Raw genomic sequence first — 26,071 nt, forward strand, 5'->3', positions numbered from 1 at the left:
TTCTCTCATTGGTCGTGTCATGAGTAAAGACATTTCTCATATAAATCTCTCTATCATTCATATTGATTCCCCAACCCCAAAATACGGAACAAAGTCAAGTGTGTCCTGTATCAATTCAATACGGGACACGTCTTTTAGTTTCCAAATACGCGATGATGACGATTCCGTATTTTACGGGGTGGTTGGCAACCCTACCTTAGTCTCCTCATGGAGAACTGCTCTGTCCCTAGGCCCCAGTGTTGTCAGTCCAGTTCAGTTTTTCGTTCATGTGTGCTCCCAGGAACTTGTGGGTGTCCACCTCCTCCATCGCCTCACCTCGGATGGTGATGGGAGTTGGGGGGTCTCTTATTGCTCTGCTGGTCGTCCACCACCAGCTCCTTGGTCTTTCCAACGTTGAGGTGATTGTTGCCACACCAGGCCCGGCGCCAGGATGAAATGACTGAGGGTGCAGTTGAAAATTGTGAGGGTGCACACGCAAAGCGCGCACGCACGGTAATAGATTTCAATACAATACAGTACTGTACCCGAAGCGGAAGTCAGGGTGTGGAGGGTAAACAGGAAAGGTGACAGCACAGTTCCTTTGGGTGTGCTGGTGAGGTATAGTCTGCAATCCAGGCCACCTGGCCGTGGTCCACCTGCATCACTGAAAGCTTCTCAGCCAGGCCCAGCAGGCATGGCTGGATGGTGTTGAATCTCTCTCTGTCTCTCTATTTCTCACCAAATATGTGTGTACTTCATATATAATGTACAGTATATATACTGTGTATTATATACAAATATAAACACATACTGTACTATATAATGAAGTAAACACACACACACACACACACACACACACACACACACACACACACACACACACACACACACACACACACACACACACACACACTTTGTGTGAGGAACTTTCTAGTTCTTTATTGAAATCTATTATCGATTAGTTTTCATAATCGATTAAATCAATTAGTTTGATTAATAGTTGCTCCCCTGCTATCTATATGTGTGTGTGTGTGTGTGTGTGTGTGTGTGTGTGTGTGTGTGTGTGTGTGTGTGTGTGTGTGTGTGTGTGTGTGTAATGTGTATATATATATATATATATACACACACACACACACACACACACACACACACACACACACACACACACACACACACACACACACACACACACACACACACACACATAGATACATACTACAGTATGTAAATCATAATATGAATCATATAGTCAGCCCTTGACATAATAAAACAATCTGAATGAAACTATGAAGTGTCCCCTTGGGCGGCAATGAGCCTCCTTCTGTACCTCCTTCTCTACTATATCGCTGAGAGTCCCTGGCCCTTGCTCGCCTCCTCCCCTGTCCTCTTTTTCCTCATGGTGCAGCTCTTTGCGCAGCGATGCTATGCGACACTGGCCGGCTTTAGAGGAGAGGCGAGTCCACATTGCATTAATTCTGAACAGAGAGAGAGAGGAGCCCAGTATCAGATGTAATGGGTTTGATTCCAAAGCCCCCGGGGCGATGTAACAGCGCTGTGCTGTAATGGTGGCAGGAGCCAGCAGAGTTCCTGCACTCATCAGAATGCTGCTTGAACAACGCTCTCTTTCCCTCTCCTCTCTCTGTCTCTGTCTCAGTCCCTCGCTCTCTCTCTCTCTTCCTTGCTCGTGTATGCTCTCTATCTCACTCATTCACTCTTTCTCTCGCCCAACACTCCGTGTCACGTCATGTTTGCTCCCCCACCCCCCAACGCATGTCAGCTCTCTCTTCTGCTCTACACTCCATCTCTCTCTCTCTCTCTGACTCTCGCTCTCTCTCTCTCTCACACACACACACACACACACACACACACACACACACACACACACACACACACACACACACACACACACACACACACACACACACACACACACTCTACACACTCTCTCTCTCTCTCTCTCTCTCTCTCTCTCTCTCTCTCTCTCTCTCTCTCTCTCCCCCCCTGGATGAACAGAGTTGTCCATATACTGTATGTCACTTCACTTATACAACCCCCTGCCCATGCTGTGGTAGCCCTTACTGTCTTTCGTCCATGCTGTCTAAAATGTGTTGTTGCATAATTATTGTCTCTATAGAAGGGATGGTGGGAGGGGGGGGGGGGGCTGGGGGGTCCCCAACAGTTGTGAATTAAGTGGCTGTCATTCATTCAGAGATGGTAAATTGCCTGCCCTCTCTCACTCTCTCTCCCATTAGCTCAGTTTCCCCTCTTCAAATGATGCCAGATTCACACCTACAGTAACTACGTTTAAGGAATTCTGGAGAGGGCCATCCATCGAAGAATGTGGAATAAGCCCAGGGTATGTTCCCCCCACTCTCGTTTTGTATCTTTTCATGCTTTATTAAAATGTTGCACACTTGTTATACTCTCACAGAGTGGATACACCCACTCTGCTGTGATTGTTGGTAGGGGTAGTAAACAAACATATAGCTCTCTAAGCTATTTGCAACTTGTGCCGCCCCACCCCGTCACCTGTACCTGCCAAGTATACCCTAAAAAATGTACTGTTTGCTAATCAAGCACACACCAAACGCAATATTCAATTAAGTATTTGACCCATATAAAATGATGAGGTGCAACGCTGCACCCATAAAGAGGAATTTAACTTGGTGGGACTCCGTAAAACCTACAGCTGCATGTTTTATCATGCATTAAACAACTATCACCTGCTGTTTTCCTTTGATGGAATGGAGGCAGGGTCAGACTTATCAAGGTGGAGGTGCAAGTATATGGCCCTTTGGCGACTACTGTATGTCCTGCACTGTAAAAACCTGAGTGTTAATATAACTCTGAGAGTGTGCAAAATCTACAAATCTAACCAAAAGTATGGGTCCATTTCTTTATATTTGTACACGCTTGGAGTTACAAAGGGATACATTAACACTGAGGATATTACTGTGTAAGCTTACGCCCAGCCGTGAATGTGTATCATCCATCTATTTTTACGCACACACACACACACACACACACACACACACACACACACACACACACACACACACACACACACACACACACACACACACACACACACACACACACACAGATGCACCCCCCCCCCCCCCCCCTCACACAGCCCTTTCACACAATCGGCTGTCGAGAAACCTCTCTAACCTCTATCTTTAGAGCAAGTGATCATGGGAGAGTAGAGGTATATGCAATAATAATACTCCAGCATTCAAAGTCCCTTCTGAATGACTTATATGCACTCTATGAGCAGCAAATGACTGTTCACTCGTGTGACTCCACCTGGGTGCTGTGTGGGCGGGTCTCCATCCAGTCCTCATTAGTGATTGATTAATTACTCTATATACTATATCAATTGCGTGGGTATTCATCTTGGTATAGTACATGCAATGTGGGAATACAGTTTGACTGTGCATGCAAGCACAGTATAGCTTCACTGCAGGCGGGGAGAGGTGCCAACCCAGCGATGGCTTTCCTGCGACTCCTAAAGCCAGCCCACCCACCCCTGCCCCACTCCCACTGGCCTTGTCCAATGGCGATAGCGATGCCGGGGGCTTACACACACTTCCAATGTTGCGTAACACAAACAGTCACAGCGAGTTGGCTGTCCTCTGGCTGTGCCGCCCCCCTCTCCCCCTTTGCATCTGGAACGCAACCACAAAAACAGGGGGAAGGAGGGGGGGGCATACATTTAACTCCCCTTCCGTCTGTTGGGGCACTCCCTTGTTACCGTGATGGATGGTGAGATAGAGGGAGAACGGGAGAACGGGGGCTCTCGTCACCCACCCGTGAGCAGTGTGTGGGTCGGGCCAACAGTGAGGTAATTACGCCGTCATTATAACACGCTCGTGGATGTGGCCGTATGCACCCAGACACATGGACGCAAATCTTTGCACGCCAGATGGGGTCCTCTGTGTCTCAAGTCCGTTGATGCACACCTCCCCTCTCCTTTCCTCCTCTTCTCTTCCCCTTCCCCTCTCCACTCCCCCCTCTACGGTAACTGGGGAATTCCAGGAAACCCTGCCAGCTCCTCCTGACCATAAAAGTCTGTGTAAGTGTTTTTGTGTGTATAGTAGTAGTTTGTATGTATGTGTATACATAATGTGCTGTATGGGTATACACACTATGTGCAGTACTGTAACTGTACAGTGTGTGTGCGTGCATGTGAATGCTGCTTCTCGCACTAACGAGGCCTGTTTAGCACTGGGTCTGTTCCACAGCTGACAGGCTGACAGATGTGGACGCTGTCTCCGTGCCATGAGAGGAGCCCTCCGTGCACGTCAGGGGGACCAGGGGACCCACTGAGTGACAATACTACTGCTGTTTGTCTGTCTGTCTGTCTGCATGACAGATAAAAACGTGATTTCTTAAGCCCTATTTTATACTTGGTCGTATGTGTACGAGTTGCTCTAAAATAGCCGATCTATAAGCTCACAATGTGGTTCATCGCGACACATTGTGAGCTTCTATTTTTGCTATATTTGAACATTTTCACACATAATGACATGCCCCCAAATAATAGAAACACCAGGTTAGAAAGCTATTTGGCTAATATTGAGCATAAAGCGGCAGACAGAGTGTTGGATATTATAACATAACCTCTGCTTCCTGTGAACCCCAAGGATGAGGGAAAACTACACTGGCCTATATATTTGATTTGGCTCCGCACTGTGGAAATTGTGTCAAAATCCCCATTCCCTCGGCTGGGGTCATTGGACATCGGTGATGTTTCTGAAACGGTGGCCAGTCAAGCCCGAAGAGCTGCCCCATTTTGTTTTTGTTTTGCCACGGTTTGCTGTGCTCATGTATGTGTGTTAATGAATTATGTATATTGATAGATTCCCAACAGAAGTGGGAGGATGGGCGTTTTTTCTCCTTTTTTTCTCTTCCATGAGAATAAACAAGGGGAATTATACACCAATGGAAGCGTGCAGCCGGTCTATAAATAGAAGCGGTGCTTTTTGCCTCAGGATGTAGTTGCATTTTTACAGGTCAGGCTGTGATCTTCTCTTAAGCCTCTGCTTGGAGATGTAGTAGACACACATCTCTAGGGCTGCTGTCCGCCTGTACCTAGAGGGGGCCTTTCATCTCCAAAGTGTGTGCTGGCGGATACAGCATCAACATCAGCATCAAACACGCATGACGTGAGAAAATTGAGTGGCGTGGCCGACGCACAACGCTACTAGTCTGTCTCCCCTCCCCTGAAAGTCTTCGCAGAAGGAAATCAATAGTGGTCTCCTTAAGAATTAATCTGGAATCCACTCTACTATCGTGGCAGGCGGCCAGCTGAGTGATGTGTGCGGTTTAAACAGCCCCCGCATTCTGCTGCGCGCGCACGGCACGGCACGGCCGCGCTATATCTGTGTCGGTGCCCTGATCGCTCGGCTCCAGTGTTGCCAGGTTTTGTGAGAGAAATAAGCAACCAGGTCTAGGAAAACAAGCCCAAAATGGATTGATTGATTGAATACTTTATCAGTTTGCACAAAAAAAGAAGCACAGGAAAGTACAGAAAAGAAGCAACTTAGGCCACATGAGCACTTTAGACCTACTAGAGGTTCGGGCCGCTACGTGGCCCTCACATCTATCTAGAAGCCTGGCCCTCACATCTTGTAGCCTAAGCTATATATACTATTATTACAATTATTGTGGGCATGCACATGGCTACATATTTAATGACAAACGCAATGCAACAACAGAGGACGCACAACAGATGAGTGCAGAGTGCGCACACCAAATGTTTGCAGACTTTTAGTTATGTGTGGGCAAGGCGAGGCGTGTGTTCCTCTGAGTCGATGTCTGCCTGCCTGGTGACAGTTAAAACAAACACACACACACACACACACACACACACACACACACACACACACACACACACAGCTTCACACGTTGTGATTCACAGAGAGAAGTTTTTGTCCACAGCCATGCCATGAGGCATGTCGGAAGCCATACCCGGATTGATGCGGTGCGTTTGTAGATCTGCTATTTTCAAAAACTCTTGCAATAAAATGTGGAATATTTGGAATATTTTTTGAAACATTCTTCTAACAACACAAATGCTCCCTGGGCACAAAACATGAAAATATTTCAGAACCACTGATTTAAATTATAATTAAAACATTTGGAAGCAAGCCTAAATAAACAACTACACTTTAGAAACGAGCCCAAAAAAACCCACAATATTTACAAGCGACTTTACAGAAAGACAAGCCCAAAGTCGCTTATAATAAGCAGACATGGCAACACAGTGGTCCTGATCGCTCGGCTTTCTACGTATCTTGTCTGGCTCTTGCCGTATCCTTTCCCTCCTCCTCCTCCCCTCCCCTCTCCTCCTCTCCTCCTCTCCCCCCTGGAAGTTCGATGCGATCGGAGCTCCTGGCCCTGCTGCCGTGCCGTGAGTTCTCAGTGCGGGGCGACAGCAGCGCTGCTGTAACATGGCGTCAGACGGGATGATTTTAACAAACCACGACCACCAAATCCGGGTCGGAGTCCTGACAGGTAAAACGCGTTATAATTCCGTCGTCTAAGATGCTACATTTCGCCGCCGTGGCAATGAATGAAACGCATGACTGTGTACCTGGTTGGTTGTCCTTCTAGGATGCTCATACATGTCGGTGAGGTTTTGCGTGTCGGCGGCGGCGGCTCTCCATCTAGTGCTGCTTTTTTTTTTTGCAGCTCTCAGTGCTGCTCGCCTGTCAGCGCCTTGGAAGGCGACGCTGATTTAAGGCTTTTCCTCCTTTCTTGCCCGGTGGCAACAATTCATGTTGGCTTACATTAACATCTTCTAAATGCCACCGAAAAAGGGAATTTTCTGATTTGTTATATGTACCCCGTTTGTCCTGCTAATTTAAGATTTCTTGCCGGGTTTTTTTTTGCCGATCGAGCCGCGTCTTCCTTCCCAGAGAGAGGAGCTCAGTTATGTGTATTGAATAATTCATGTCCCGTATCATATCAGGCTTGTCAAAGCTGAAAATTACAGCTGAGCGTGTGTGTGTGTGTGTGTGTGTGTGTGTGTGTGTGTGTGTGTGTGTGTGTGTGTGCGTGCGCGTGCGTGTGTGTGGCGCTAAACATGCTCATGGTATGGATTGCATTTATTGACACCCAGCTGACCACAGCGATTTCTGAAGTGTTGCTCACGACAGTTGCTGATGATGAGTGGTGTATCCATCCATGGCCTGTGTTATAAGAAACGGTGGACGTCTGAGTTAATTATGGAAATGCATGTAGAAGGCATTGGGGTGACAGGCTATGTATGTGCCTTATTATTTGTGAATGACAGGGGCAATTTGAGCAACGAGTTAACCACTTAAACCCCAGCATCCTTACTGTGGGGAAGGCTTTCACAGAAAATAGCAGATGTGAGCTTGTCGATCGGCTATTTCCCCCACAATAACATAAAACAGAAAAGACTAGTATCGAGCCCTGAGGGACTCCGGTTACCCATATGGGGTTTAAGTGGTTAACATGACACGAGACACACAGGCTCATTTTGGTTTGGTGGATGAAATAGGCTATACGAGTATAATCCTGGGTGTAATGTGTGACATTCCACTAAATGCAGGCATCCTTTTGAAGATGATGACGACCGCCTTGGTAACATTTGGAAACGTTCTGCGCTTGAATGCAATGTTAAGAGGCGTATGATGATGAGAGGCGTATGAGAAGCTATTTTCCTCCCGGCCTGGTTTGTGTGGACTGCTTTGTCATGTTCCCTGTTCTGACCGTCGCCCATGATATTGTACAGGAGAATTCGGCGGTGTTGTCATGATAAGAAAGCAAAAAAATGCAACCGAAATGGGGGGTGGGGGGGGGGCTTTGCCGTCCAGCTGTCATCACCGATGCACCGCTGAATTACAGAGGTGGCGAGGAATAAATATGCAATGGAGAGAGCTAGGCCAATCAATATTTCATGAAAAAAAACATGTTTTTCGTGAGCTCATACGATATTCCTCTTTATGGAGATCCGGTGTGAAGGCGGTAATGTGTAGCAATGGAGGAATGACTCCTCGTGAAATCTGCCAGGGAAACCCCGCTCCCCCCTTCTCTCTCTCCCCCCCTCCCCCTCCTCCTCCTCTCCTCACGCTGTAGAGAGAGAGAGAGAGAGAGAGAGAGGGAAGGAGAGCTCTGTCCATGGTGCTGAAAGCTAGCGTCAGTCACAAATCAGTGCGGTACTGCCCCTGCCTTCTATATTTCTGCCAGTTCCACACAACGGTAATAAATAGAGCATCAGATAGGAGCTTCGCCCATTTCAAACGAGCGAGCGGGGCTGCCTGCATCGTTCTACAGTACACTGTACAATCCTCCGTGTCACTTTAACTCTGGGGGTGTGAATCTCAAACCAAATGGACCCGGGTCCATTTGGTTTCATTTGCACACTCCCATAGTTACCATTTGCACACTCCCATAGTTACCAATGGAATGAAACACTGAGGACTTTACTGTGTACAATAATACGCCATGTCAGAGGGGTTAATTTCTCTGTGTCATTAGTCACTCGAAGCCCCCAACTCCCTAGTGTAGTGACAGATTGCCAGTTTGATCTCGCTGTGCAATGTTGACAATTCCTGCACACATATGCTGATATTGAGACGCACAGAGACACGACCGGCAAGCTTATTCGTCTTTTTGATGTATTTATGTGTGCATATGTGGAGTGGAATGGGTGCATTGTAATGTCAAAATGTGAGAGGAAGATGAAAATGATATGTAATTCCCCTGCCTTGTTATTGTTGTTTTTAGTAATATAGTGATTATTCACATTTGTGAAGACCATGCCTGCTTGTGCCTCATTGGCTCATTTTCTTAGATGATCTGCTCTGTTAACAACTTTCAACCTGGCGTCCCTAGTTTGGTCATGTCAGTATAGGAAGAAATTGTCAGAAATTGACCATTTATTTTTAAAACAGTGAAAATAACGGATCTACAATCTCAGAATGCCTCGCGAATCGATGCAACGCATTGTGAGATGTTTGCTATCCATTAGGTTCTTGCGTTGATAAAAACCAACAAGTTGGGTAATTTTCAGTTGACGTACCTGTAACTGTAAGGCAGGCTATACCATACATACGCCTATAGGCCAAGGTGGATCTATATAGCCTCTGTGTTCTTATCCATAGCCCCTCACCGCCATTAGTCTGCCATGGCACTAACCTGCGTGAGCAGAATGCTAATGGAGTCCGGGGCCACTACTCGCGTCAACCCCCCCCCCTCCCCCCGTCTCCCGAGCGGGTCAAAGGCCAGCTGTCCACTCCTTCACTCAGTCACGGGGGAGGAGATGAGACCTCGGGTCACCCTCCTCCATCACATTAAACCCCCCTGACAGGTGACAGAGCCCACGGGACGTCTCTGTTTAGGGGACCAGAAACCCAGAGGAGGAGGAGGAGGAGGGAGGACGGAGGGCTAAGAAAATAACGTATTTCAAAAGGCTGTACAGGTTGATGTGTAAGTAAAGTGGATGGTTTATTTATTTGTGTGGCGATGGGAGACGGGAAACGTGAAATAGGATAATTGGGGTGAACACACTGTCACTTGTCAAAGATGTCACACTGCAAATGTGAGCTTTGTTAGCAGGGGATGAAAGGATCCCATGCTGTGCTCAGCCTACTGTGGTGGGTTGCTTCTTTCTCTGCCTACAGTAGCTGTGTGTGTGTGTGTGTGTGTGTGTGTGTGTGTGTGTGTGTGTGTGTGTGTGTGTGTGTGTGTGTGTGTGTGTGTGTGTGTGTGTGTGTGTGTGTGTGTGTGTGTGTGTGTGTGTGTGTGTGTGTGTGTGTGTGTGTGTGTGTGTGTGTGTGTGTGTGTGTGTGTGTGTGTGTGTGTTTTGTGTCCAAATTTGCATGTGTATGCTTGTGTGTGTGTGTGTTTGTGCTGGGCTGGCCTGAATGGCATTTCTTAAGATTCGAACATTAGGTGGTATGTATGAACGAACCTTTGAAGCATCGCTTTATTTATTTATTCGACATCATACCGTTAGAGGTAAACAAACTTACAGTATGTGTTCCTTGATGATGGAAATATTTGAATGTACGGAGACATTCCCATCGGCATAATGGTCAGTTGTTAATGTCCACCGCTTCTCTGTCGTTAGCAACACTTTACTACGCTTTTACTGTGGTCTGTGTATATGTATATGATGTTCAGTTATTTCACTTCTGCACTCCTCCCACTGAATCTGCCAACTACTTACGGGTAATCCTGAATAGGGTGACGGGTCGGTACAAATGTTTGTACCCTCTCAGAGTTACAGACCTGTAAGGGTCCATTTGGAAACCCCTATAGGATTGTTAAAGGGTACCATTAAGGAATCGAACCGCTACGAGGAACCGGAATGGTTAAAATACTAAAGTATCCCAACCCTAATCCTGAACTGTAAACGTATACTGGAGTCACCAGGCTTCCTGCAGTACATGGAGATCCTCGTATCTGTTTACTGCTCATTGCTCAGATCCAGCCTAGAGCCGGCCGATACTGTGTCCGCTCATTTGCAAACACACATGCATGCATGCACTCTGACCATTTCCGTATCCTCACTAAACTGTATCTAGCCAATATATTCAGATCTACATTGGCTATAGTTCCGAAAGCTAGCCAATATAACAAATGAATGTTCCAACCTTCAGACACTAGGGCCAGCCCTAGTGTGTGTGTGTGTGTGTGTGTGTGTGTGTGTGTGTGTGTGTGTGTGTGTGTGTGTGTGTGTGTGTGTGTGTGTGTGTGTGTGTGTGTGTGTGTGTGTGTGCGTGCGTGCGTGCGTGCGTGCGTGCGTGCGTGCGTGCGTGCGTGCGTGCGTGCGTGCGTGCGTGCGTGTAAATATATATTTATGAATGCATACTGTACATCTACACAAATAGCTAATATCTATTTTCTGGTGATTTAGAATGAGTTTTACTTTTCTTATTCTTTCTGACCCTCTCTGAGGGTGTGGGCATCACTCTATTATTTGCTCACCCAATCACATCTAAGTGTGTGTGTGTGTGTGTGTGTGTTTGTGTGTGTGTGTGCACACGTGCGTGCACACGTGCGTGCGTGTGCTTGTATGTGTACGTGGGTGCATGAACATGGATGTGTATATCGTTGCCATTGGGCAGAAACCTTGTATCTCTATATTTCAACCTTTTTGTTTTGTCTTTTTTTTTTGGGGGGGGGGGGGGGGGGGGGGGCTTTTTATGCCTTTATTATTGATAGGACAGTAGGCTGTAGGAAATGGGGAGAGAGAGATGGGGAGTGACACGCAGCAAAGGCCGGGCTACATTGTAGCCTAGGTGCTTTTCCCGCTACGTCAGCAGTCCGGGCCATATTTAAACTTTTTATGTGTTTTCGCTACTACTTCGTCATTCAAGAGTGTAACGCAAAAGTAGTGAAAAAAATCGATGAACTCACAACGTGATCGCTACACGTTGTGAGCTCGTAGATCGTCTATTTTCACTATTTCCGAATATTTTCGTTCCATTTCCTGAAAAGTAATGGGTTTTGGACATACAAGGTTTCCACCCGACAGCAGCGATATGCATGTGACTCTGCTTTGCTCTTTGTCTTTTGTGCACTAATACTGAGCTCTGGCTGGGAAAACACTGCTTAGCAAATCCCTTCAGTCCCAAATATAGCTACTGTATGCAATGCATACCTCCCATGAACACACACGCGCACGCACACACACACACACACACACACACACACACACACACACACACACACACACACACACACACACACACACACACACACACACACACACACACACACACACACACACACAGAGAGGGGGGCATGGAACGAGAGCAGGAGAGATATGTGATTATACGGTGCCACTCCATTGATGGGGCCACATTTGAAGCTCTTCACCAAGCCTCGAATGAGGAAGGAGCTCGAGCTTCCCATACAAGAAAGGTCCACTCTGCAGACAACACAACACCCCCCCCCATCTCTCTCTCTCTCTCTCTCTCTCTCCCCCTCTCTTTCTTGTAAGCACTGAGAGAAGCCACAGAGATGATGTGTGGGCGTTTCGCCAAAACTTGCATATCTGTCAGAAAGACACGAATGGACAGCAGGCAGCCTTTACCAAAACAACGCTTTAAGATCCCCTCTTCTAAAATACATGTTGTTGACGACGGTACACCTTGACCTAATCGATGCTATTAACTTACACAACATAGTTAACAACTGTAACCACTTAAACCCTCTAGACTTAGTAAACTAGACCTAAGTTGTCTCTGGACCACTTTTTTCTGTCTATACCAAATCTCTTTGCTAAAAATAGCTCATCTACAAGCTCACAACGCATCGCAAACGCGTTGTGACCTTGTAGATCGGCTTTTTTTGGCTAATGTTCCCCCCCAGAATATGGATGCTGGGTTTCTAGTGGTTAATATCATTGTATAGAAAAATGTGATTATGCGATCGCAGAATTTACCGCATAATCAGCAAAATGGCGCATAATTATGCGGGGTAACGTTTTTTCAAAAAGGCTGCATCGCATAATATGCGCTTCACATTGCATAATATGCGCTTCGCATCGCATATTTCCGCATATTTCGCAACTTTTCACATATTTCGCAACTTTTCGCATGTCGCATATATCGCAACTTTTCGCATATTTCACAATTTTCCGCATATTTCGCAACTTCCCGCAATTTCACCACATAAAATTGCAAAAAAACCTGCATATTTCATCGCAAAATCCAGGATTTTAGCGCCCATAATCAAGAGTTTTAGCCCGCATGATCAAGGATTTTTGCCCGCGTTTTTCTGGAGGGTCTAATTGTAGATGAAAACCTTTGAAATTATTTTTTTAAAACAGCTTTGGTGGGCTTTCTCGCAGTTCAAGTGGGTTATTCATTATGTGTGCTAGGTATTCTTTGTAGTCATTTTTAGTGCTGTACACTAGTATACATTTCATGCAAACTTTATAATATGAGATTATACTCAGATTATACTTCTCAATGGCACCAATGAGCATGTGTGTGTATGTGTGGGCGGGCGGGCGGGCACGTGTTTACTGTTTGAGAAACATTTAAAAAATCAAGTCCTTTCTGTCCAGTGTTGATCTAGAAGAAGTCATTCATTCATTCATTCATCACATCCCGCTTAGATTACTGTAATGCTCTCCATACAGGTTTAAATCAGAAATCACTCTCCCGTCTGCAACTTGTGCAAAACGCTGCTGCCAGGCTTCTAACCAACACCAAAAAGCGCAACCATATCACCCCTGTCCTGGTTTTCGGTTGTTTTTAGGATCGATTTTAAAATTATTTTAATTACGTTTAAGGCTCGAAAGGGGCTTGCTCCTCATTACATCTCTGAGCTCTTGCCCCCCCTATGAACCTCCCTGTTTGCCTGAGGTCCTCAGGCAAGGGTCTCTTAAAAGTCCGTAATTCACACCTTGTAACTAAGGGTGATTGGCGTCCGAGCTCCTAGGCTCTGGAATGCTCTACTTGAGACAATTCGCCTCACTAATTACGTTATATCTTTTAAATCACTATTAAAACCGTACATGTTCCAGAAAGCATTCCTGTAAATAACCTTTTCTTTGTTTCATTACCTTTTGCTCATGGTTATTTCTTGTTTCATTTGTATTTGCCCATTTTATTTCCACTTATTATCTTTGTGAAATTCTTGTTTTTTGTGCATTGAGCACTTTGCCACTTTGTGACTCATGTCTAGAGAAGTGCTATATAAATAAAGTTATTATTATTACTGTACATTCATGCAGTGTGAGGGGGTGATCCTGAAATGATATTTATTCTCCTATTGTTCATCTGTGCGCTTGAGGTTTTGTATGTATGTGCCTGTATGCGTGTACGTGTCTTTTCGCAGATGGGATAATAACTTTTTAATCTGCTTTTCCACATAATTTAATATCTGGAGTTTGTCCCAAGCTCACCTTCACAGCTCACACGCTAAAGAGCCTCACTAGCTAGCGCTGAGGCAGGGAACAGGAGTCAAGTCAGCAAGAGGCGGCCTAGCATGCCAGCACGCCTTGACCAAAATTAGGAGACACCGTCATCTGTCACTGAGTGGCTTGTATGGCTGCCAAGTTAGAGAGCAAGCTTCTCCCTGTGTGTCTCAGAATGACACAGGGGCTAGTCTGACTAGATTATAAGCGCAATAGCTGCATGTACTTGAAGGGCACAGCTAACTTTCTAGTGTAGCTCTACCAGATGTTCTTTATTCCTGCTAGCACCATGTAACGTATGCCTTTTTTAAAAACAGTTTTGTTATGGAAAAAAATATATAATTATATACATAATGTAAAGTCTTAGGTCAGCATGGCACACTACAACATCTGTTTCAGTGTGGCTCACAGATGATCCAGAAATATATGGTTTACTGTGAATCTGTGAAACCATGCTGAGTTTCTCCTTTTTCCTCCTGTGTAGCCTCCCCTCTCCATGTGTGTCTGGTTGAACTCCACTGGAATGGTTCCTTGCAAAGTTATGTGGGGATTCTGAGAAACACGCATATTAAAGATAGATATACAATACAGGATCAGGGACACGAACACAGAATGAGAATTAAGTCTTCACTGCAGTGCAAACTGCAAAGGAATTATTTTCAGCGCAGAGCAGTGACGGGGTGGGGGGAGGTGCCCCCCCCATCTCTCTCTCTCTTTCTCTCTCTCTCACCCCCCCACTAGCCCATGGAAATCACCCCCCCCCCTAGTTCTTAATTGGGATCTGAGTTAGAAAGAGAGGCACACAGTATTTGGATGATGAAGAGTAGAAGGCTCTTGTCATCTCTCCAGAGGAGCACTACACTAGGGACACCTTTGAAAGCCATTCCCAGACTGGATGTAGGAGAAAGTGGTTTGTTACCAATCCCCACACCGAAAAAAAAAAAAACGGAGGAGAGGCAAAAGACAGGAAGATTGCTTTTTAACTGGGGAGGCATTGGCCCCTTCCTTCTGTGTTTTGACTTGTGCACACCTTGTTTCCATGTTGTGTATGATCACACACACACAAAGAGAGAGTGGGGGGGATGGGTGTGATTGGTTTTGGGTGGAAACGTGGTGATGGTGACAGAGTTTCAATGAAGTGAATGAATACACAAAAAAGTGTTGGGATTCTGTTCTACTTAATATTTTTTATTTTTTTTATTGCATGTGTAATAGAGTGTTACACGGATGACTTGTTGTTCAACTAGTATGATCTGCACAAATCAACATATATTTTATGATGTTTTTTAAATTAAATTAATTAAAAAAATTGGCCATTAGGTTCAATTTGGGTACTTCTTTTACACTCTCAGAATTGTTTCTATTCTGAATTGAATAGAAACAATTACCCGTACAGTATATATTCCGGGGCTGGCAGATGCCCAGGTGATGCCAGATTTGATAATTTTTTGTTAAACAAGCGGGAAAAAGTGGCACCTATTAATCCGAAAACAGTTCATGATGATCAGTCTACTTTGAATTGAATTTGTACCTCGAGTGAAACACTTAGCCTCGCCTGCAGTGTTTACAGTAGCCATCGAGGAGTGCCTGATTGCATGCATAATTTAGAATATTGACAGTAATTTAATCAGTCTTTGGCATGAGCACTCATTTATATTTACACTAATTTCTCTAATCACTTCCTTATCAATGGCAGTTAAAATCATGTTGGGGTGGTATCAGACTCCAGACTTGTGTCCCCCTTTCCCCACCACCATGTTTCTCTTGCATCTCACATTTTATTTCATCCCATCTACCCTTTTTTCTTGCTGGCTATTTTCGTCCCTTTCTCCTCACCTCTTCTTTTTTTTTTTTTTTTTTTTACCTTTTCCTGTCTATCTGCGCTCGCCTCTCTCCATCTCCCTCTGACAGAGCGGTAGGAGGGGAGCATGTAAGTGTGAATAATGGAAGAAGGCAGCTTCTCCCTAACGAGGTGCGTTTGATGGCTGACCCCATGCAGCCGCTGTGTGTGGTCAAGGTGTTCTTCCATTCCTCCTCTATTATTCATCATCATGCCTTTTCCTGTGTCTCGCCGCCACCCTGCTACCACCAAACGCACTCAGATCATGGCATCAGGAAATCAAATGTTAATAGCCCCCCACTTAGCCACAGATGCAGATACAGAAACATGGGTGCGCGCGCGCACACACACACACACACACACACACACACACACACACACACACACACACACACACACACACACACACACACACACACACACACACACACACACACACACACACTGAACTGATGACAACTGATTTGATTGACGTGGCTGAATGGCTACGTTGCCGCTTTAAATCTTTAATTGTACAGGGAGCATGACAGGTGGTTCTCCAATCTCAGTATGGAGTATGTACTGTATGTTTGATATATTGTTCTCTTTTTATCGACCTGAGTGTGTAGGGAGGCCGTTTGGGTATCGGAAGGTCGCCGGTTCGACCCTCGTCTCGCCCAGTGTACTATGTATGTGTCGAAGTGTCCCTGAGCAAGACTCTTGACCCCTAACAGCTGCTACCCCCATGTGATCATCAGAGCCACCTGAGCAACCATCTGCTGGGTGAAGCAATTAAAGTAATTTCCCCTTCCACAGGGACTGGAAAATACCCCCCCCCCCCCCCCCCCCCTTCCGATTTAATCGGGCCACAGCAGGGGGTCCTCCTGGTGAGTGGAGAGGTCACCCAATCGCCTGAAAGTCACACGACCCCCCCCCCCCACCCCACCCCCATAACCCTGTAGCTTCATATTTCAACTTTTTATGTTTTTTCATAAAATAATGCCCTACGTCGTTGTGCAAGATTGTCTCGCAAAATAAAAAAATGGAAACAAATAGCCAATCTACTGGCTCACAACGCGTCGCATCGTGATGATCTGCAATTTTTGTTATTTTTGAAACATTTCTGAAGTGACAGTGGTCTGTGGGTTACATGAATATCGAACCAAGGAAAAGTATGAATCTTTCCTGCCTTGCACCCTGCTTCCATTAAAGGAAAGGCTTCAACTGTCGGAGTTGCTCCAGTGCTTTCTTCTTACTGCTGTATGTGTCTTGCTCCTGAGATGCATGCCGGACCAGCGTGATCTTGGCTTGAGGCGCGGTGGAACCTCCCTTTAATCCTTTAAGACCGGGAACGCATCTGTGTCATTTTAGATTTATTTGGCTATTCAAAAATAGCAGATATACAAGCTCATCGAGCATAATGTGCAAATCTTTGAATATAATATATATTTTAAGCAAACATTTGTAACTCAAATCTTTGCTTCTGGGGTTTAAACAGTTTTCAGAAAAAACATGTTGCTACTGTATATCAGTGGTGCTCAAACTATTTCATGTCAAGGACCCCCAAAGTGATATGTATTTGACCGCCGACCCCATGTCAAAATATTTTGTTCCAGGGACCCCCAGAAGCAAAGATTTGAGTTACAAACGTTCCCTTAAAAAATATATATATATTCAAATATTTGCACAAATGTTCAAGATTTTTCCAAAATAGCAGATCTACAAGTGGAGCTTGTATATATTTGCTATTTTTGAATAGACAAAGTATAAAATATCGATAAAGTGGTTACACAGATGCGCTCCCGGTTTGAATGGGTTAATCCTGAATAATAACAACATTGGATTCCACACGTTCTATTTCCTGAAAAGTATAACTTTTCGGATGTATAAGGTTTCCACCCGACAGCGACGAAATAAAAACACCGCTGTGTGGTGCAGTAGTCTCCTCGCTGACGCACGTCCTTGAGTGGAACCTCTAACTGTGCCAGAGGGCGGCGTGCACGTTGGCGTGCACAGCAATACGCACACGCACAAGTATCCTAGAGGCGTGCGCGAAGAAATGTGTAATAATATGTCAACTGAAGCGCTCTACGAAAAAAAGTAAGACAAGATAAATAAATCCCATACCATTAATTTAACTGAGACTGTACAAATGGAACCAAATGGACCCTTTACCACTTAAACCCTACATAGCTGAACAGGGTCCCCCAGGGCTCTATTCTAGGTCTGCTTTTCTCCCTCTACACTTAAAGCCAAAAATAGCAGATCTACAAGATCACAGTAGATATTCATTGAGTGTTTGCCCCAGAATAGGGACGCTAGGGTTCATGTGGTTAAATTAGGGGGATCCCAGGCAGGCAATGTTAAGACGTCATAGAGTCTGTGCTTGTGTGTGTGCTTGCGTGGTTGTGCGTGTGCATGCGTGCGTGGGTGCGTGTGTGTGTGTGTGTGTGTGTGTGCGCGTTTGTGCGTGTGCATGCGTGCGTGTGCGTGTGTGTGTGTGCGTGCGCGTGTATTACCACTGTCTTGAACTTGTGTTGTGAAGGAACTCAAGGCACCCCACCACAAATGAAGAATAGGAACTCCTCCCATGTGTTTGTGTGTATGTGTGACAAATGTGCTGGTTGAGGATGGAAATGCTGCGCAGCCCGCTTTTATTTTAAACATAGTTGCGCACCAATGTCACACAGTGAGAAATAGCCAATCTACAAGCTCACAACGCTGACTTTGTAGAACGCCAATTTTTCGCCATTTTCATTCCCGCCCTAAAGTTTTTGTCCTCACAAGTATAGTAATACAAACGTGTGTGTGTGTGTGTGTGTGTGTGTGTGTGTGTGTGTGTGTGTGTGTGTGTGTGTGTGTGTGTGTGCGCGCCCAGGCTGACAGTGGGAAGCTGCAATGTAATTGCTGACACTGTCCAGAGGATTGAATGTAATGAAGGTATAGCTGCTTACAGTCGGCTTCATTAGTACAGCTGGGCCTGGGGCACTCCCTGTGTGTGTGTGTGCGGGGGTGTGTGTGTGTGTGTGTGTGTGTGTGTGTGAGAGAGAAAGCATGTGTGTTTCTGAGAGTGAGAGAGAGTGAAATCCTACACCTTGGGAAATAACAGAAGTTGAGTGGTATACACAAACAAAGAGACGCACGCACGCACGCACGCACGCACGCACGCACGCACGCACGCACACACACACACACACACACACACACACACACACACACACACACACACACACACACACACTGCCACCCACTCGTAGGCATTATGTGGAACATGTTGGTTATGACTTTAATCCATAGGAGATCATTTTCCACTGTGTCTTTGATACGTTTTTGTCCTTCTCAATATATAGGATGTGTCTTCCAGTATGAACCCAGGCTGTAGTGCAACCCCAAGCAATCCTTCCCATTTTAACTCTGAGAGCATTAATATTTGAGTGCCCACACTTTTTGGCAACTTTGAAAATGGATACAGTGGGTTACAGTGAACTGAGAGATGTACAAGTAACTTCAAACTGGAGTCCCTATTTTCGGAATGTCATTATAATGACAGGGGAAAAAATCCTTTCATTTTCCAAAACTTAAAAAAAAAGGTACAAAAACGAAACAATTTCAGCATTACTGTAGCAAATCTACAAGCTTGTAATGTTTTCGCTATTTGTCATATGACAAAACATTTACAGCTTAAGTTGTTAATGTTGTTTTACAAGACTGTTCTTGTGTGGTGAAATAGCTGCTGTTTGTATTCTTCAACTTGTGCGGTGCTGAAGTGAATCACAATCAACTCCACTGACATGGCAATGAAGCACCTTGCAAAGGTTCTGTCATCGACCTTCGGTGTGCGTTTCCCTTCCGCAAAGGCACCACTGCCGTAGCATTAGCATAACATTGCAATCGCATAGCATGGCGGTGCATCGGTTTGGGCCGCTGCGGTTAGTTCCGCTCTTGCTTTTGTTTCCGCTGATTTCACGACAATTGTCCACACAATATGCTAAAGCTGAAGCTGTGCTGATCGGGCTTTTGTTTTTCCTTTTCAGAAGCGTGGCTGGCATGAAATGGGATTTGTGGGCAGGGAGTGGGGGCTGGTCACGGGCATGGCAGGCGGTAGACCAGTGGATGATGAGGCTGCCATTTTTATACACATGGGGTAGGGGGGGGGTACTCCCTTCTCCTCCTCTTCCGCCTCCTCTTCCCCTGAATATTGCAGAGATACAGTTTGGATTAACTTTCCACTTAGTGAGCAATGTGTCACACACAATATGGTCACTGCCACGCCGAATATCGTCATGACCAGTGGCGTTGCCAGAAATTACATTTAGGGCAGGCGAGATTTTGGTAGGTAGGTGGTAGGTAGAGACCTCCCCCCACTCGTTCTGTGACAGTTTGACCCTAGCTTCTGATTGGAAACCTGCCATTGAATCTGCCTCACCTTGAATACGACTGCACCTGAATATGTGATATGACTTCAAGTCAATATCACGATTATTTCAAACTTTTGCCTCGATTACGATTAATGAACGATTAGTAAAACTAGTGCCACCATTGTTCAATGAAGTACACATAACACAGGGTTTTGTTTTAGAATTGTTTTCATGTCTGTTCGTTGATAAACAAGACATTTAAAAAAATCCTCAAAAACAAAACTGCTTTTCGATGAATAGATTAACCTACATGAACAATTTTGGTTTCTATATATTTTTGGTTAATTGCCCAGCCCTAACCTGAACACAACCGTAACATAACTCTCCCACCCTCTCGCCCCCCTCCTCCTAACCACACTCCTCTCTTTCTTCTCTGCATGTCCTCCTTTTCCTCCCGAGTGAGAGATCACAGCGGAGCGGGAAGCACATTATGAAGACCAATCAATAGCTGATCTGATTAGGCCTCGACGCATGCATTTCACTACAAGCCCTAAAAGCCAATGCATAAGGGAGGCCTTTCGCTAATGTCGTGCCCATCCATTCGGGGGGGGGGGGGGGGTCCTCTGTGCGGCCCTCCCATCGTCGGTCATATTGAATGAAGTGAAATGAATGAGCTGAGAGCGTCACTCCTTCAATTCCCTGCCCGGATTCTCCCCCAGCCACTCTGAGGAGAGTCAGTGCTGGATTCTGTATTTGTGTCCTCGTAGCGCTGGTGGTCTCCAAGCTTCTGGTGCAGCCCTGGGTTTCCCTGCATCAGCAGCCTGGGAGGAGGAGGAGGAGGAGGAGGGAGTGTGAGGAGATGGGGAAAGGGGAGAGCTGAAGGGACGTGTGTGTGTGTGTGTGGGGTGGGGGGGGATTGCTTCTTACAGGCGAAGGATCAAAAATGTGCAGCTGTATTGATGTCGGTGTAAGCACATTTCTATTGAAATCAATAGCATTGCGCACAACGAGTGCTTCAGCTTCTAACAGGAGAATTGTACCTGGGCTTGCTAATGGAGCAGCTAGTAGAGGTGTACTGTACACAACAAGGTGGATCCGAGTGCCCCCCCCCATGCTAATGTGTAACATTAGCATGCTACACACCAATCTTCTGGCTGCTGGCATCTTTTGCCCACACATTCTAAAACAAAATGGTACAAAACAATGTTTGTGTGTTTGTCAGGAACTTACTGTATACTCGCGGAAGACCTCAGAACTCGCACATGTTTTTGTGTGGTTTTGTTTGTTTGGACAAATGGACATGGTTTTACAGGATGTTTTTGCATGATGATACATTGATATGAAACATATTTATAGTTTAGAAATTTGAACATTCAACATATTGTGGTTTGCAGAAACACAATGCCAGTGCTTTTCTCTGGTGACCAGGCTGCTGCAGTACATGGCGAAGGAGGCACAAACCTACAGTATGTTTATCTTTGTAAATTGATGATCACAAAATAAAAAAATCATCTCTCTTTAGTCTCTATAGGACTACAGGTAGATTTAACCTTGGGGTTATAAGGCAAAGATTAGTTTAATAAACAACTTTTCACGTTAAAGTTTAGTTCTTTGTCGTTTTGAGTCGTGAGGCACTCACTATGGGAAACAGCGCCATCTGGCGATGCAACAGAGCTACACAATACGCTCCCGGGGCCCATTCATTGGGCAAGAGGGTATGTCACTTTACCGGCTGTCCCTTCCCCTTTCCGGAAGGACATATAAGGCCCGGTCGTGACGTAATACTTCCTCTTCAGTTCCTCTGTTCGCAGATGCATATGGCTACACGCTTTTAAAAACTGAAAAGAACATCTTAATCAACTCTCTCTTCGATTTCATTGGACCACGAGAGAAACCAGCTTAACCCTTAAAGCGGAGATTCGGATTAATCACCCACAGGTTTTCTCTTGCTTCGGAAAAACAACTAAAACAACTTTAAACATCTTCTCTCTGCATCGTGGTGAGCTGGCTACTAGCCACCTTTAGCTGCTACTTAGCTTCTTTAGCCGCTAGCTGCTAGCTAGCTTAGCTGTTCGGCTACAGCCACAGCTCCTAGCACCCCTCCCTAAGCTAACCCCCCGAATAGAGCCGTTAGCTTAGCTTTCACTACCACGCGATGGCTTCCTCCAAGGGCGTCCCTTTCTACGAGGGCCCTCTGCCAGCGAGACAGTGCGGGCTCCCCGACTGCTCGGCCACCATCACCGCGTGGAGATTGGAGATAACTCCTCTCCACTACGCCGAACCGTGGCCCCTCCCTCCGATCGCAGACCTGCTGCGGCAAGCAGGGAACGAGATCAACCACCCCAGCCCACCGGGACCTGGACCTGTGGGTCTGGCCCGTGAAAGGGCCACCTTAGACTTGTGCGGCTTGCCCCCTGACGTGGTAGCTACCATTCAGGGGGCCAGGGCCGGATCTACGAGGGCTGCCTATGATATTAAATGGAATATTTTTGTGTCATGGTGCCAGGAGCAGTCACCGGTGGTGGTAGCTTTTCGGGCGCCAGTACACAGCATTCTTATTTTCCTGCAAAGCAGGTTCAATCAGGGCTTGGCTTTCTCGACGGTCAAGCTGTACCTGGGGGCCATCTCCGCCTGCCACGAAGGTTTCTAGGGCGGGACGGTTGGCAAGCATCCCCTGGTGCGGCGGTTCATGGGCGGCGCCAGGCGGGCCAGGCCGACTAACAGGCCTCTGTTTCCAGCCTGGGATTTGGCGGTAGTGCTGAATGCACTTTGCCTCTCGCCTTTTGAGCCTCTCGAGACTCTCGAGACTGCGAGCCTGAAAATAGTTAGCCTTAAGACGGTCCTCTTGGTGGCCCTGTCTACGGCTAAGAGGGTTAGTGACCTGCATGCACTCTCGGTGAGTTCGGAGTGCTTGAGGTTCTCTGGTGATCTGCTGAAGCCGAACCTGGCGTTCGTTACCAAGACTGGGCTGGTAGCACCGACTCCGGTCGAGTTGGTAGTGCTTCATCCACCTCCTTTCGCTTCGGCGGAGGATGAACGGTTACATTGTCTTTGTCCAGTGAGGGCTTTGAGGCTCTACTGTCGGCAGACGGTAGCCAGCAGGTCATCGACGCAGCTTTTTGTCTCTTATGGCCAAGGTGACCAGCGGAAGGCGGTCGTTAAGCCGACGCTTTCCAGGTGGATAGTTGAGGCCATAAAGCTCGCCTATACTAGTGGTGGGACCCCAGTGCCTGTTGGACTGAGGGCGCACTCGACTAGGGGGGTGGCTGCATCCTGGGCCCTCTCTAGGGGGGCTTCGGTCCAGGAGATTTGCACGGCCGCTAACTGGTCGTCACCCTCGACCTTTGCAGCCTTTTACAGCCTAGACGTGGCGGCTTCCTCGGTGGCGCACGCAGTCCTGGGCGTGGCAGCCTCATCTACTTGAGATGCCTTTCTCCTCCTGACGTGATCCTTGGGGCTAACGATCTGTTGGTCTCGGGAGCAGGGGCCCCTGTTCCCTTATTGTAGAGTTGGTAGGTGACGGACCTTGTTGTCTATTAGCTGAATAAGGCAGACTTCGGTCTGTCAGGGTCTCCTTTCTCTTATCCCTTATGCCGCGTCCGGGCCCGGTGGGTCTGGGTGCCCCAGAGGTCGGGGCCCCGCCGTGTGCGGGCCCCAGGACCGGAGGGGCGTTTTTTCAGGGTTTGAACGTTTTTAACGCTTCCGGGGGGTTTATAGATCCCATAGTGAGTGCCTCACGAGTCAAAACGACAAAGAACTAGAGGTTGCGTATGTAACCCCGGTTATTTTAGTTTAGGAGCGAGGCACTCACCAAACACCCCTTTTGTTTCGCCACTGCGAACAGAGGAACTGTGTTAAGAGGAAGTATTCCGTCACGACCGGGCCTTATATGTCCTTCCAGAAAGGGGAAGGGACAGCTGGTAACCTGACATACCCTCTTGCCCAATGAATGGGCCCTGGGAGCGTATTGTGTAGCTCTGTTGCATCGCCAGATGGCGCTGTTTCCCATAGTGAGTGCCTCACTCCTAAACTAAAAGAACCGGTGTTACATACGTAACCTCTAGTTTTGCTAGCATATCCAAAAAGTGGCAAGATGACCCATTGCAAGCCGACAAGAACACGCATCAGGCACACAACACTCTGTGTGATGCGGGACATATAAAACATCACCCCTGGGTGATGGCCGGCACTCCCCAAAGACCTCGGTGGTCATTGCATATCAATAACGAGAAATGCTATAGCATCGCTAAGGACAGACAATTGAGGCATGCATGGAAAGGCAAAACAAGACACCCTGAGCCTATTCAGTGACACCATGCGCTCCTTCAAATGTAATGTAATTTCTGTAAGTCGTACAGTGGATGGTGATGATGATTAATATTATTATTATAAGCTTGCTCTACCATGTCATTTCTGAGGAAAACTATGCCTGGATAAATAGCTGCGCTCATGCATAGCATATACATGTTACACAGTAATATGCCCAGAGATATGCACACACTACACATTAAGGATGTGTGTGGAAACAGATGTTGGAAATGCCAGGGTGCAATAACATGCCGTGGGCCTTTCAACAGTGAAATGTCATGTGCTGCATCGGGAAAACGCCACAGTACCTGCGCAGACGCACGCACACACACACGCACACACACACACACACACACACACACAGACACAAACACACACACACACACACACACACACACACACACACACACACACACACACACACACACACACACACACACACACACACACACACACACACACACACATACACACATACACACACACACACACACACACACACACACAAGTTTGTATTACTACACTTGTGAGGACATCAACATTTTAGGACGGCATTGAAAATAGCTGGAAAACAGCCGTGACGTTGTAGATTGGCCATTTAATCCCTAAACCTAACCTCTAAATAACCCTAACCCCAACCAGAGTACTTTCCTAATTGTAAGCCTAACTCCCAAAATATGTTTCAACCATTAAACCATTTATTTTGTGAGAACCAGAAAAAAATTACAAATTGTCACAATGTCAATTTCTACTATGCTTGTGTCGTGAGGACATTTGGCCCTCACAAGTATAGTAATATCCTTCCCAGCCACATGACGATGCCATGCAAGCCACACGCAGACACATTCATCACGCTGTTGTCATTAGAAACAGGCCTCATTATACTTAGAGCCGGTGATTTGTGATTAATATTCATGAGGGGTGTGGCAGATCATCAAACCCCTCCAGTCCATTGATCTCAAGGAGAGGAAGAAAAAAGAGAGAGAGAGAGAGAGAGAGAGAGAGAGAGAGAGAGAGAGAGAGAGAGAGAGAGAGAGAGAGAGAGAGAGAGAGAGAGAGAGAGAGAGAGAGAGAGAGAGAGAGAGAGAGAGAGAGAGAGAGAGAGAGAGAGAGAGAGAGAGAGAGAGAGAGAGAGAGAGAGAGAGAGAGAAATGAAAGCATGGGAAAGGTTGGGGGGAGGCGATACTGCCAAATCCAAGGTCCCTGCGTTTCCCTGCACTGTAAAATTGTCTCTGCAACGTTTCGCTCCGTGGCTTCATTAGAAAGTGTCTTTTCAATATTCATGGCGGTGTTAATAAATCATCAATAAGGGAGAACTGTGGGTGGTGGTAGGTAGGGTGCTGCAGTCTCAGGCTTTCCTGCTGGAGTTTGGTTGAAAAGAGGAGGTTCAGGTGGCCACTTAATGGAGTGCAAGGAGCGATTCGAGAGTGGGTCGAAATCGGGCCCTATTACGAAAAGAAGCCCATGCATTTGAGACAATTGGAGACATTAGGATAGCACAGATTTTGCTCATGGGGGAAGAGAGCTGCATTTGAACGTGCATTTCTCAGTGTGATTGTAAAGGTTAGGTGATGTTTTTGTTGATTGAGTGTGTGTTTTGGTGATTGCATGTGGTGTGCGTTCCGTGTTTTGTGGTGGTTTTTGGTGACGTTCGCGACTATGGCGTTGGTATGTTCAGAAGCTTGACCGAGGTCCCCA

The 26,071-nt window shown here is 46.4% G+C and overlaps 1 protein-coding gene across 5 annotated transcripts in view; it reads left to right on the forward strand.

The window, feature by feature from the left end:
* Window positions 1–6,419: 6,419 nt before the first annotated feature.
* gphnb (gephyrin b) overlaps window positions 6,420–26,071 on the forward strand; it is a gene marked incomplete at both ends in the record, with an annotated part of 128,445 nt that continues 108,793 nt past the window's right edge. For 4 of the 5 annotated variants that reach the window (XM_084082527.1, XM_084082526.1, XM_084082528.1 and 1 more), the window contains one exon: window positions 6,435–6,498. In XM_084082527.1, coding sequence (XP_083938653.1) covers window positions 6,435–6,498 — 64 coding nt within the window. Of the gene's footprint in view, window positions 6,499–26,071 lie in introns of all 5 variants that reach the window. The other variant, XM_084082525.1, reaches the window with a different exon arrangement.

Source organism: Gymnoscopelus microlampas (assembly GCF_963454915.1).
Source record: "Gymnoscopelus microlampas genome assembly, chromosome: 16".
Taxonomy (NCBI): domain Eukaryota; kingdom Metazoa; phylum Chordata; class Actinopteri; order Myctophiformes; family Myctophidae; genus Gymnoscopelus; species Gymnoscopelus microlampas.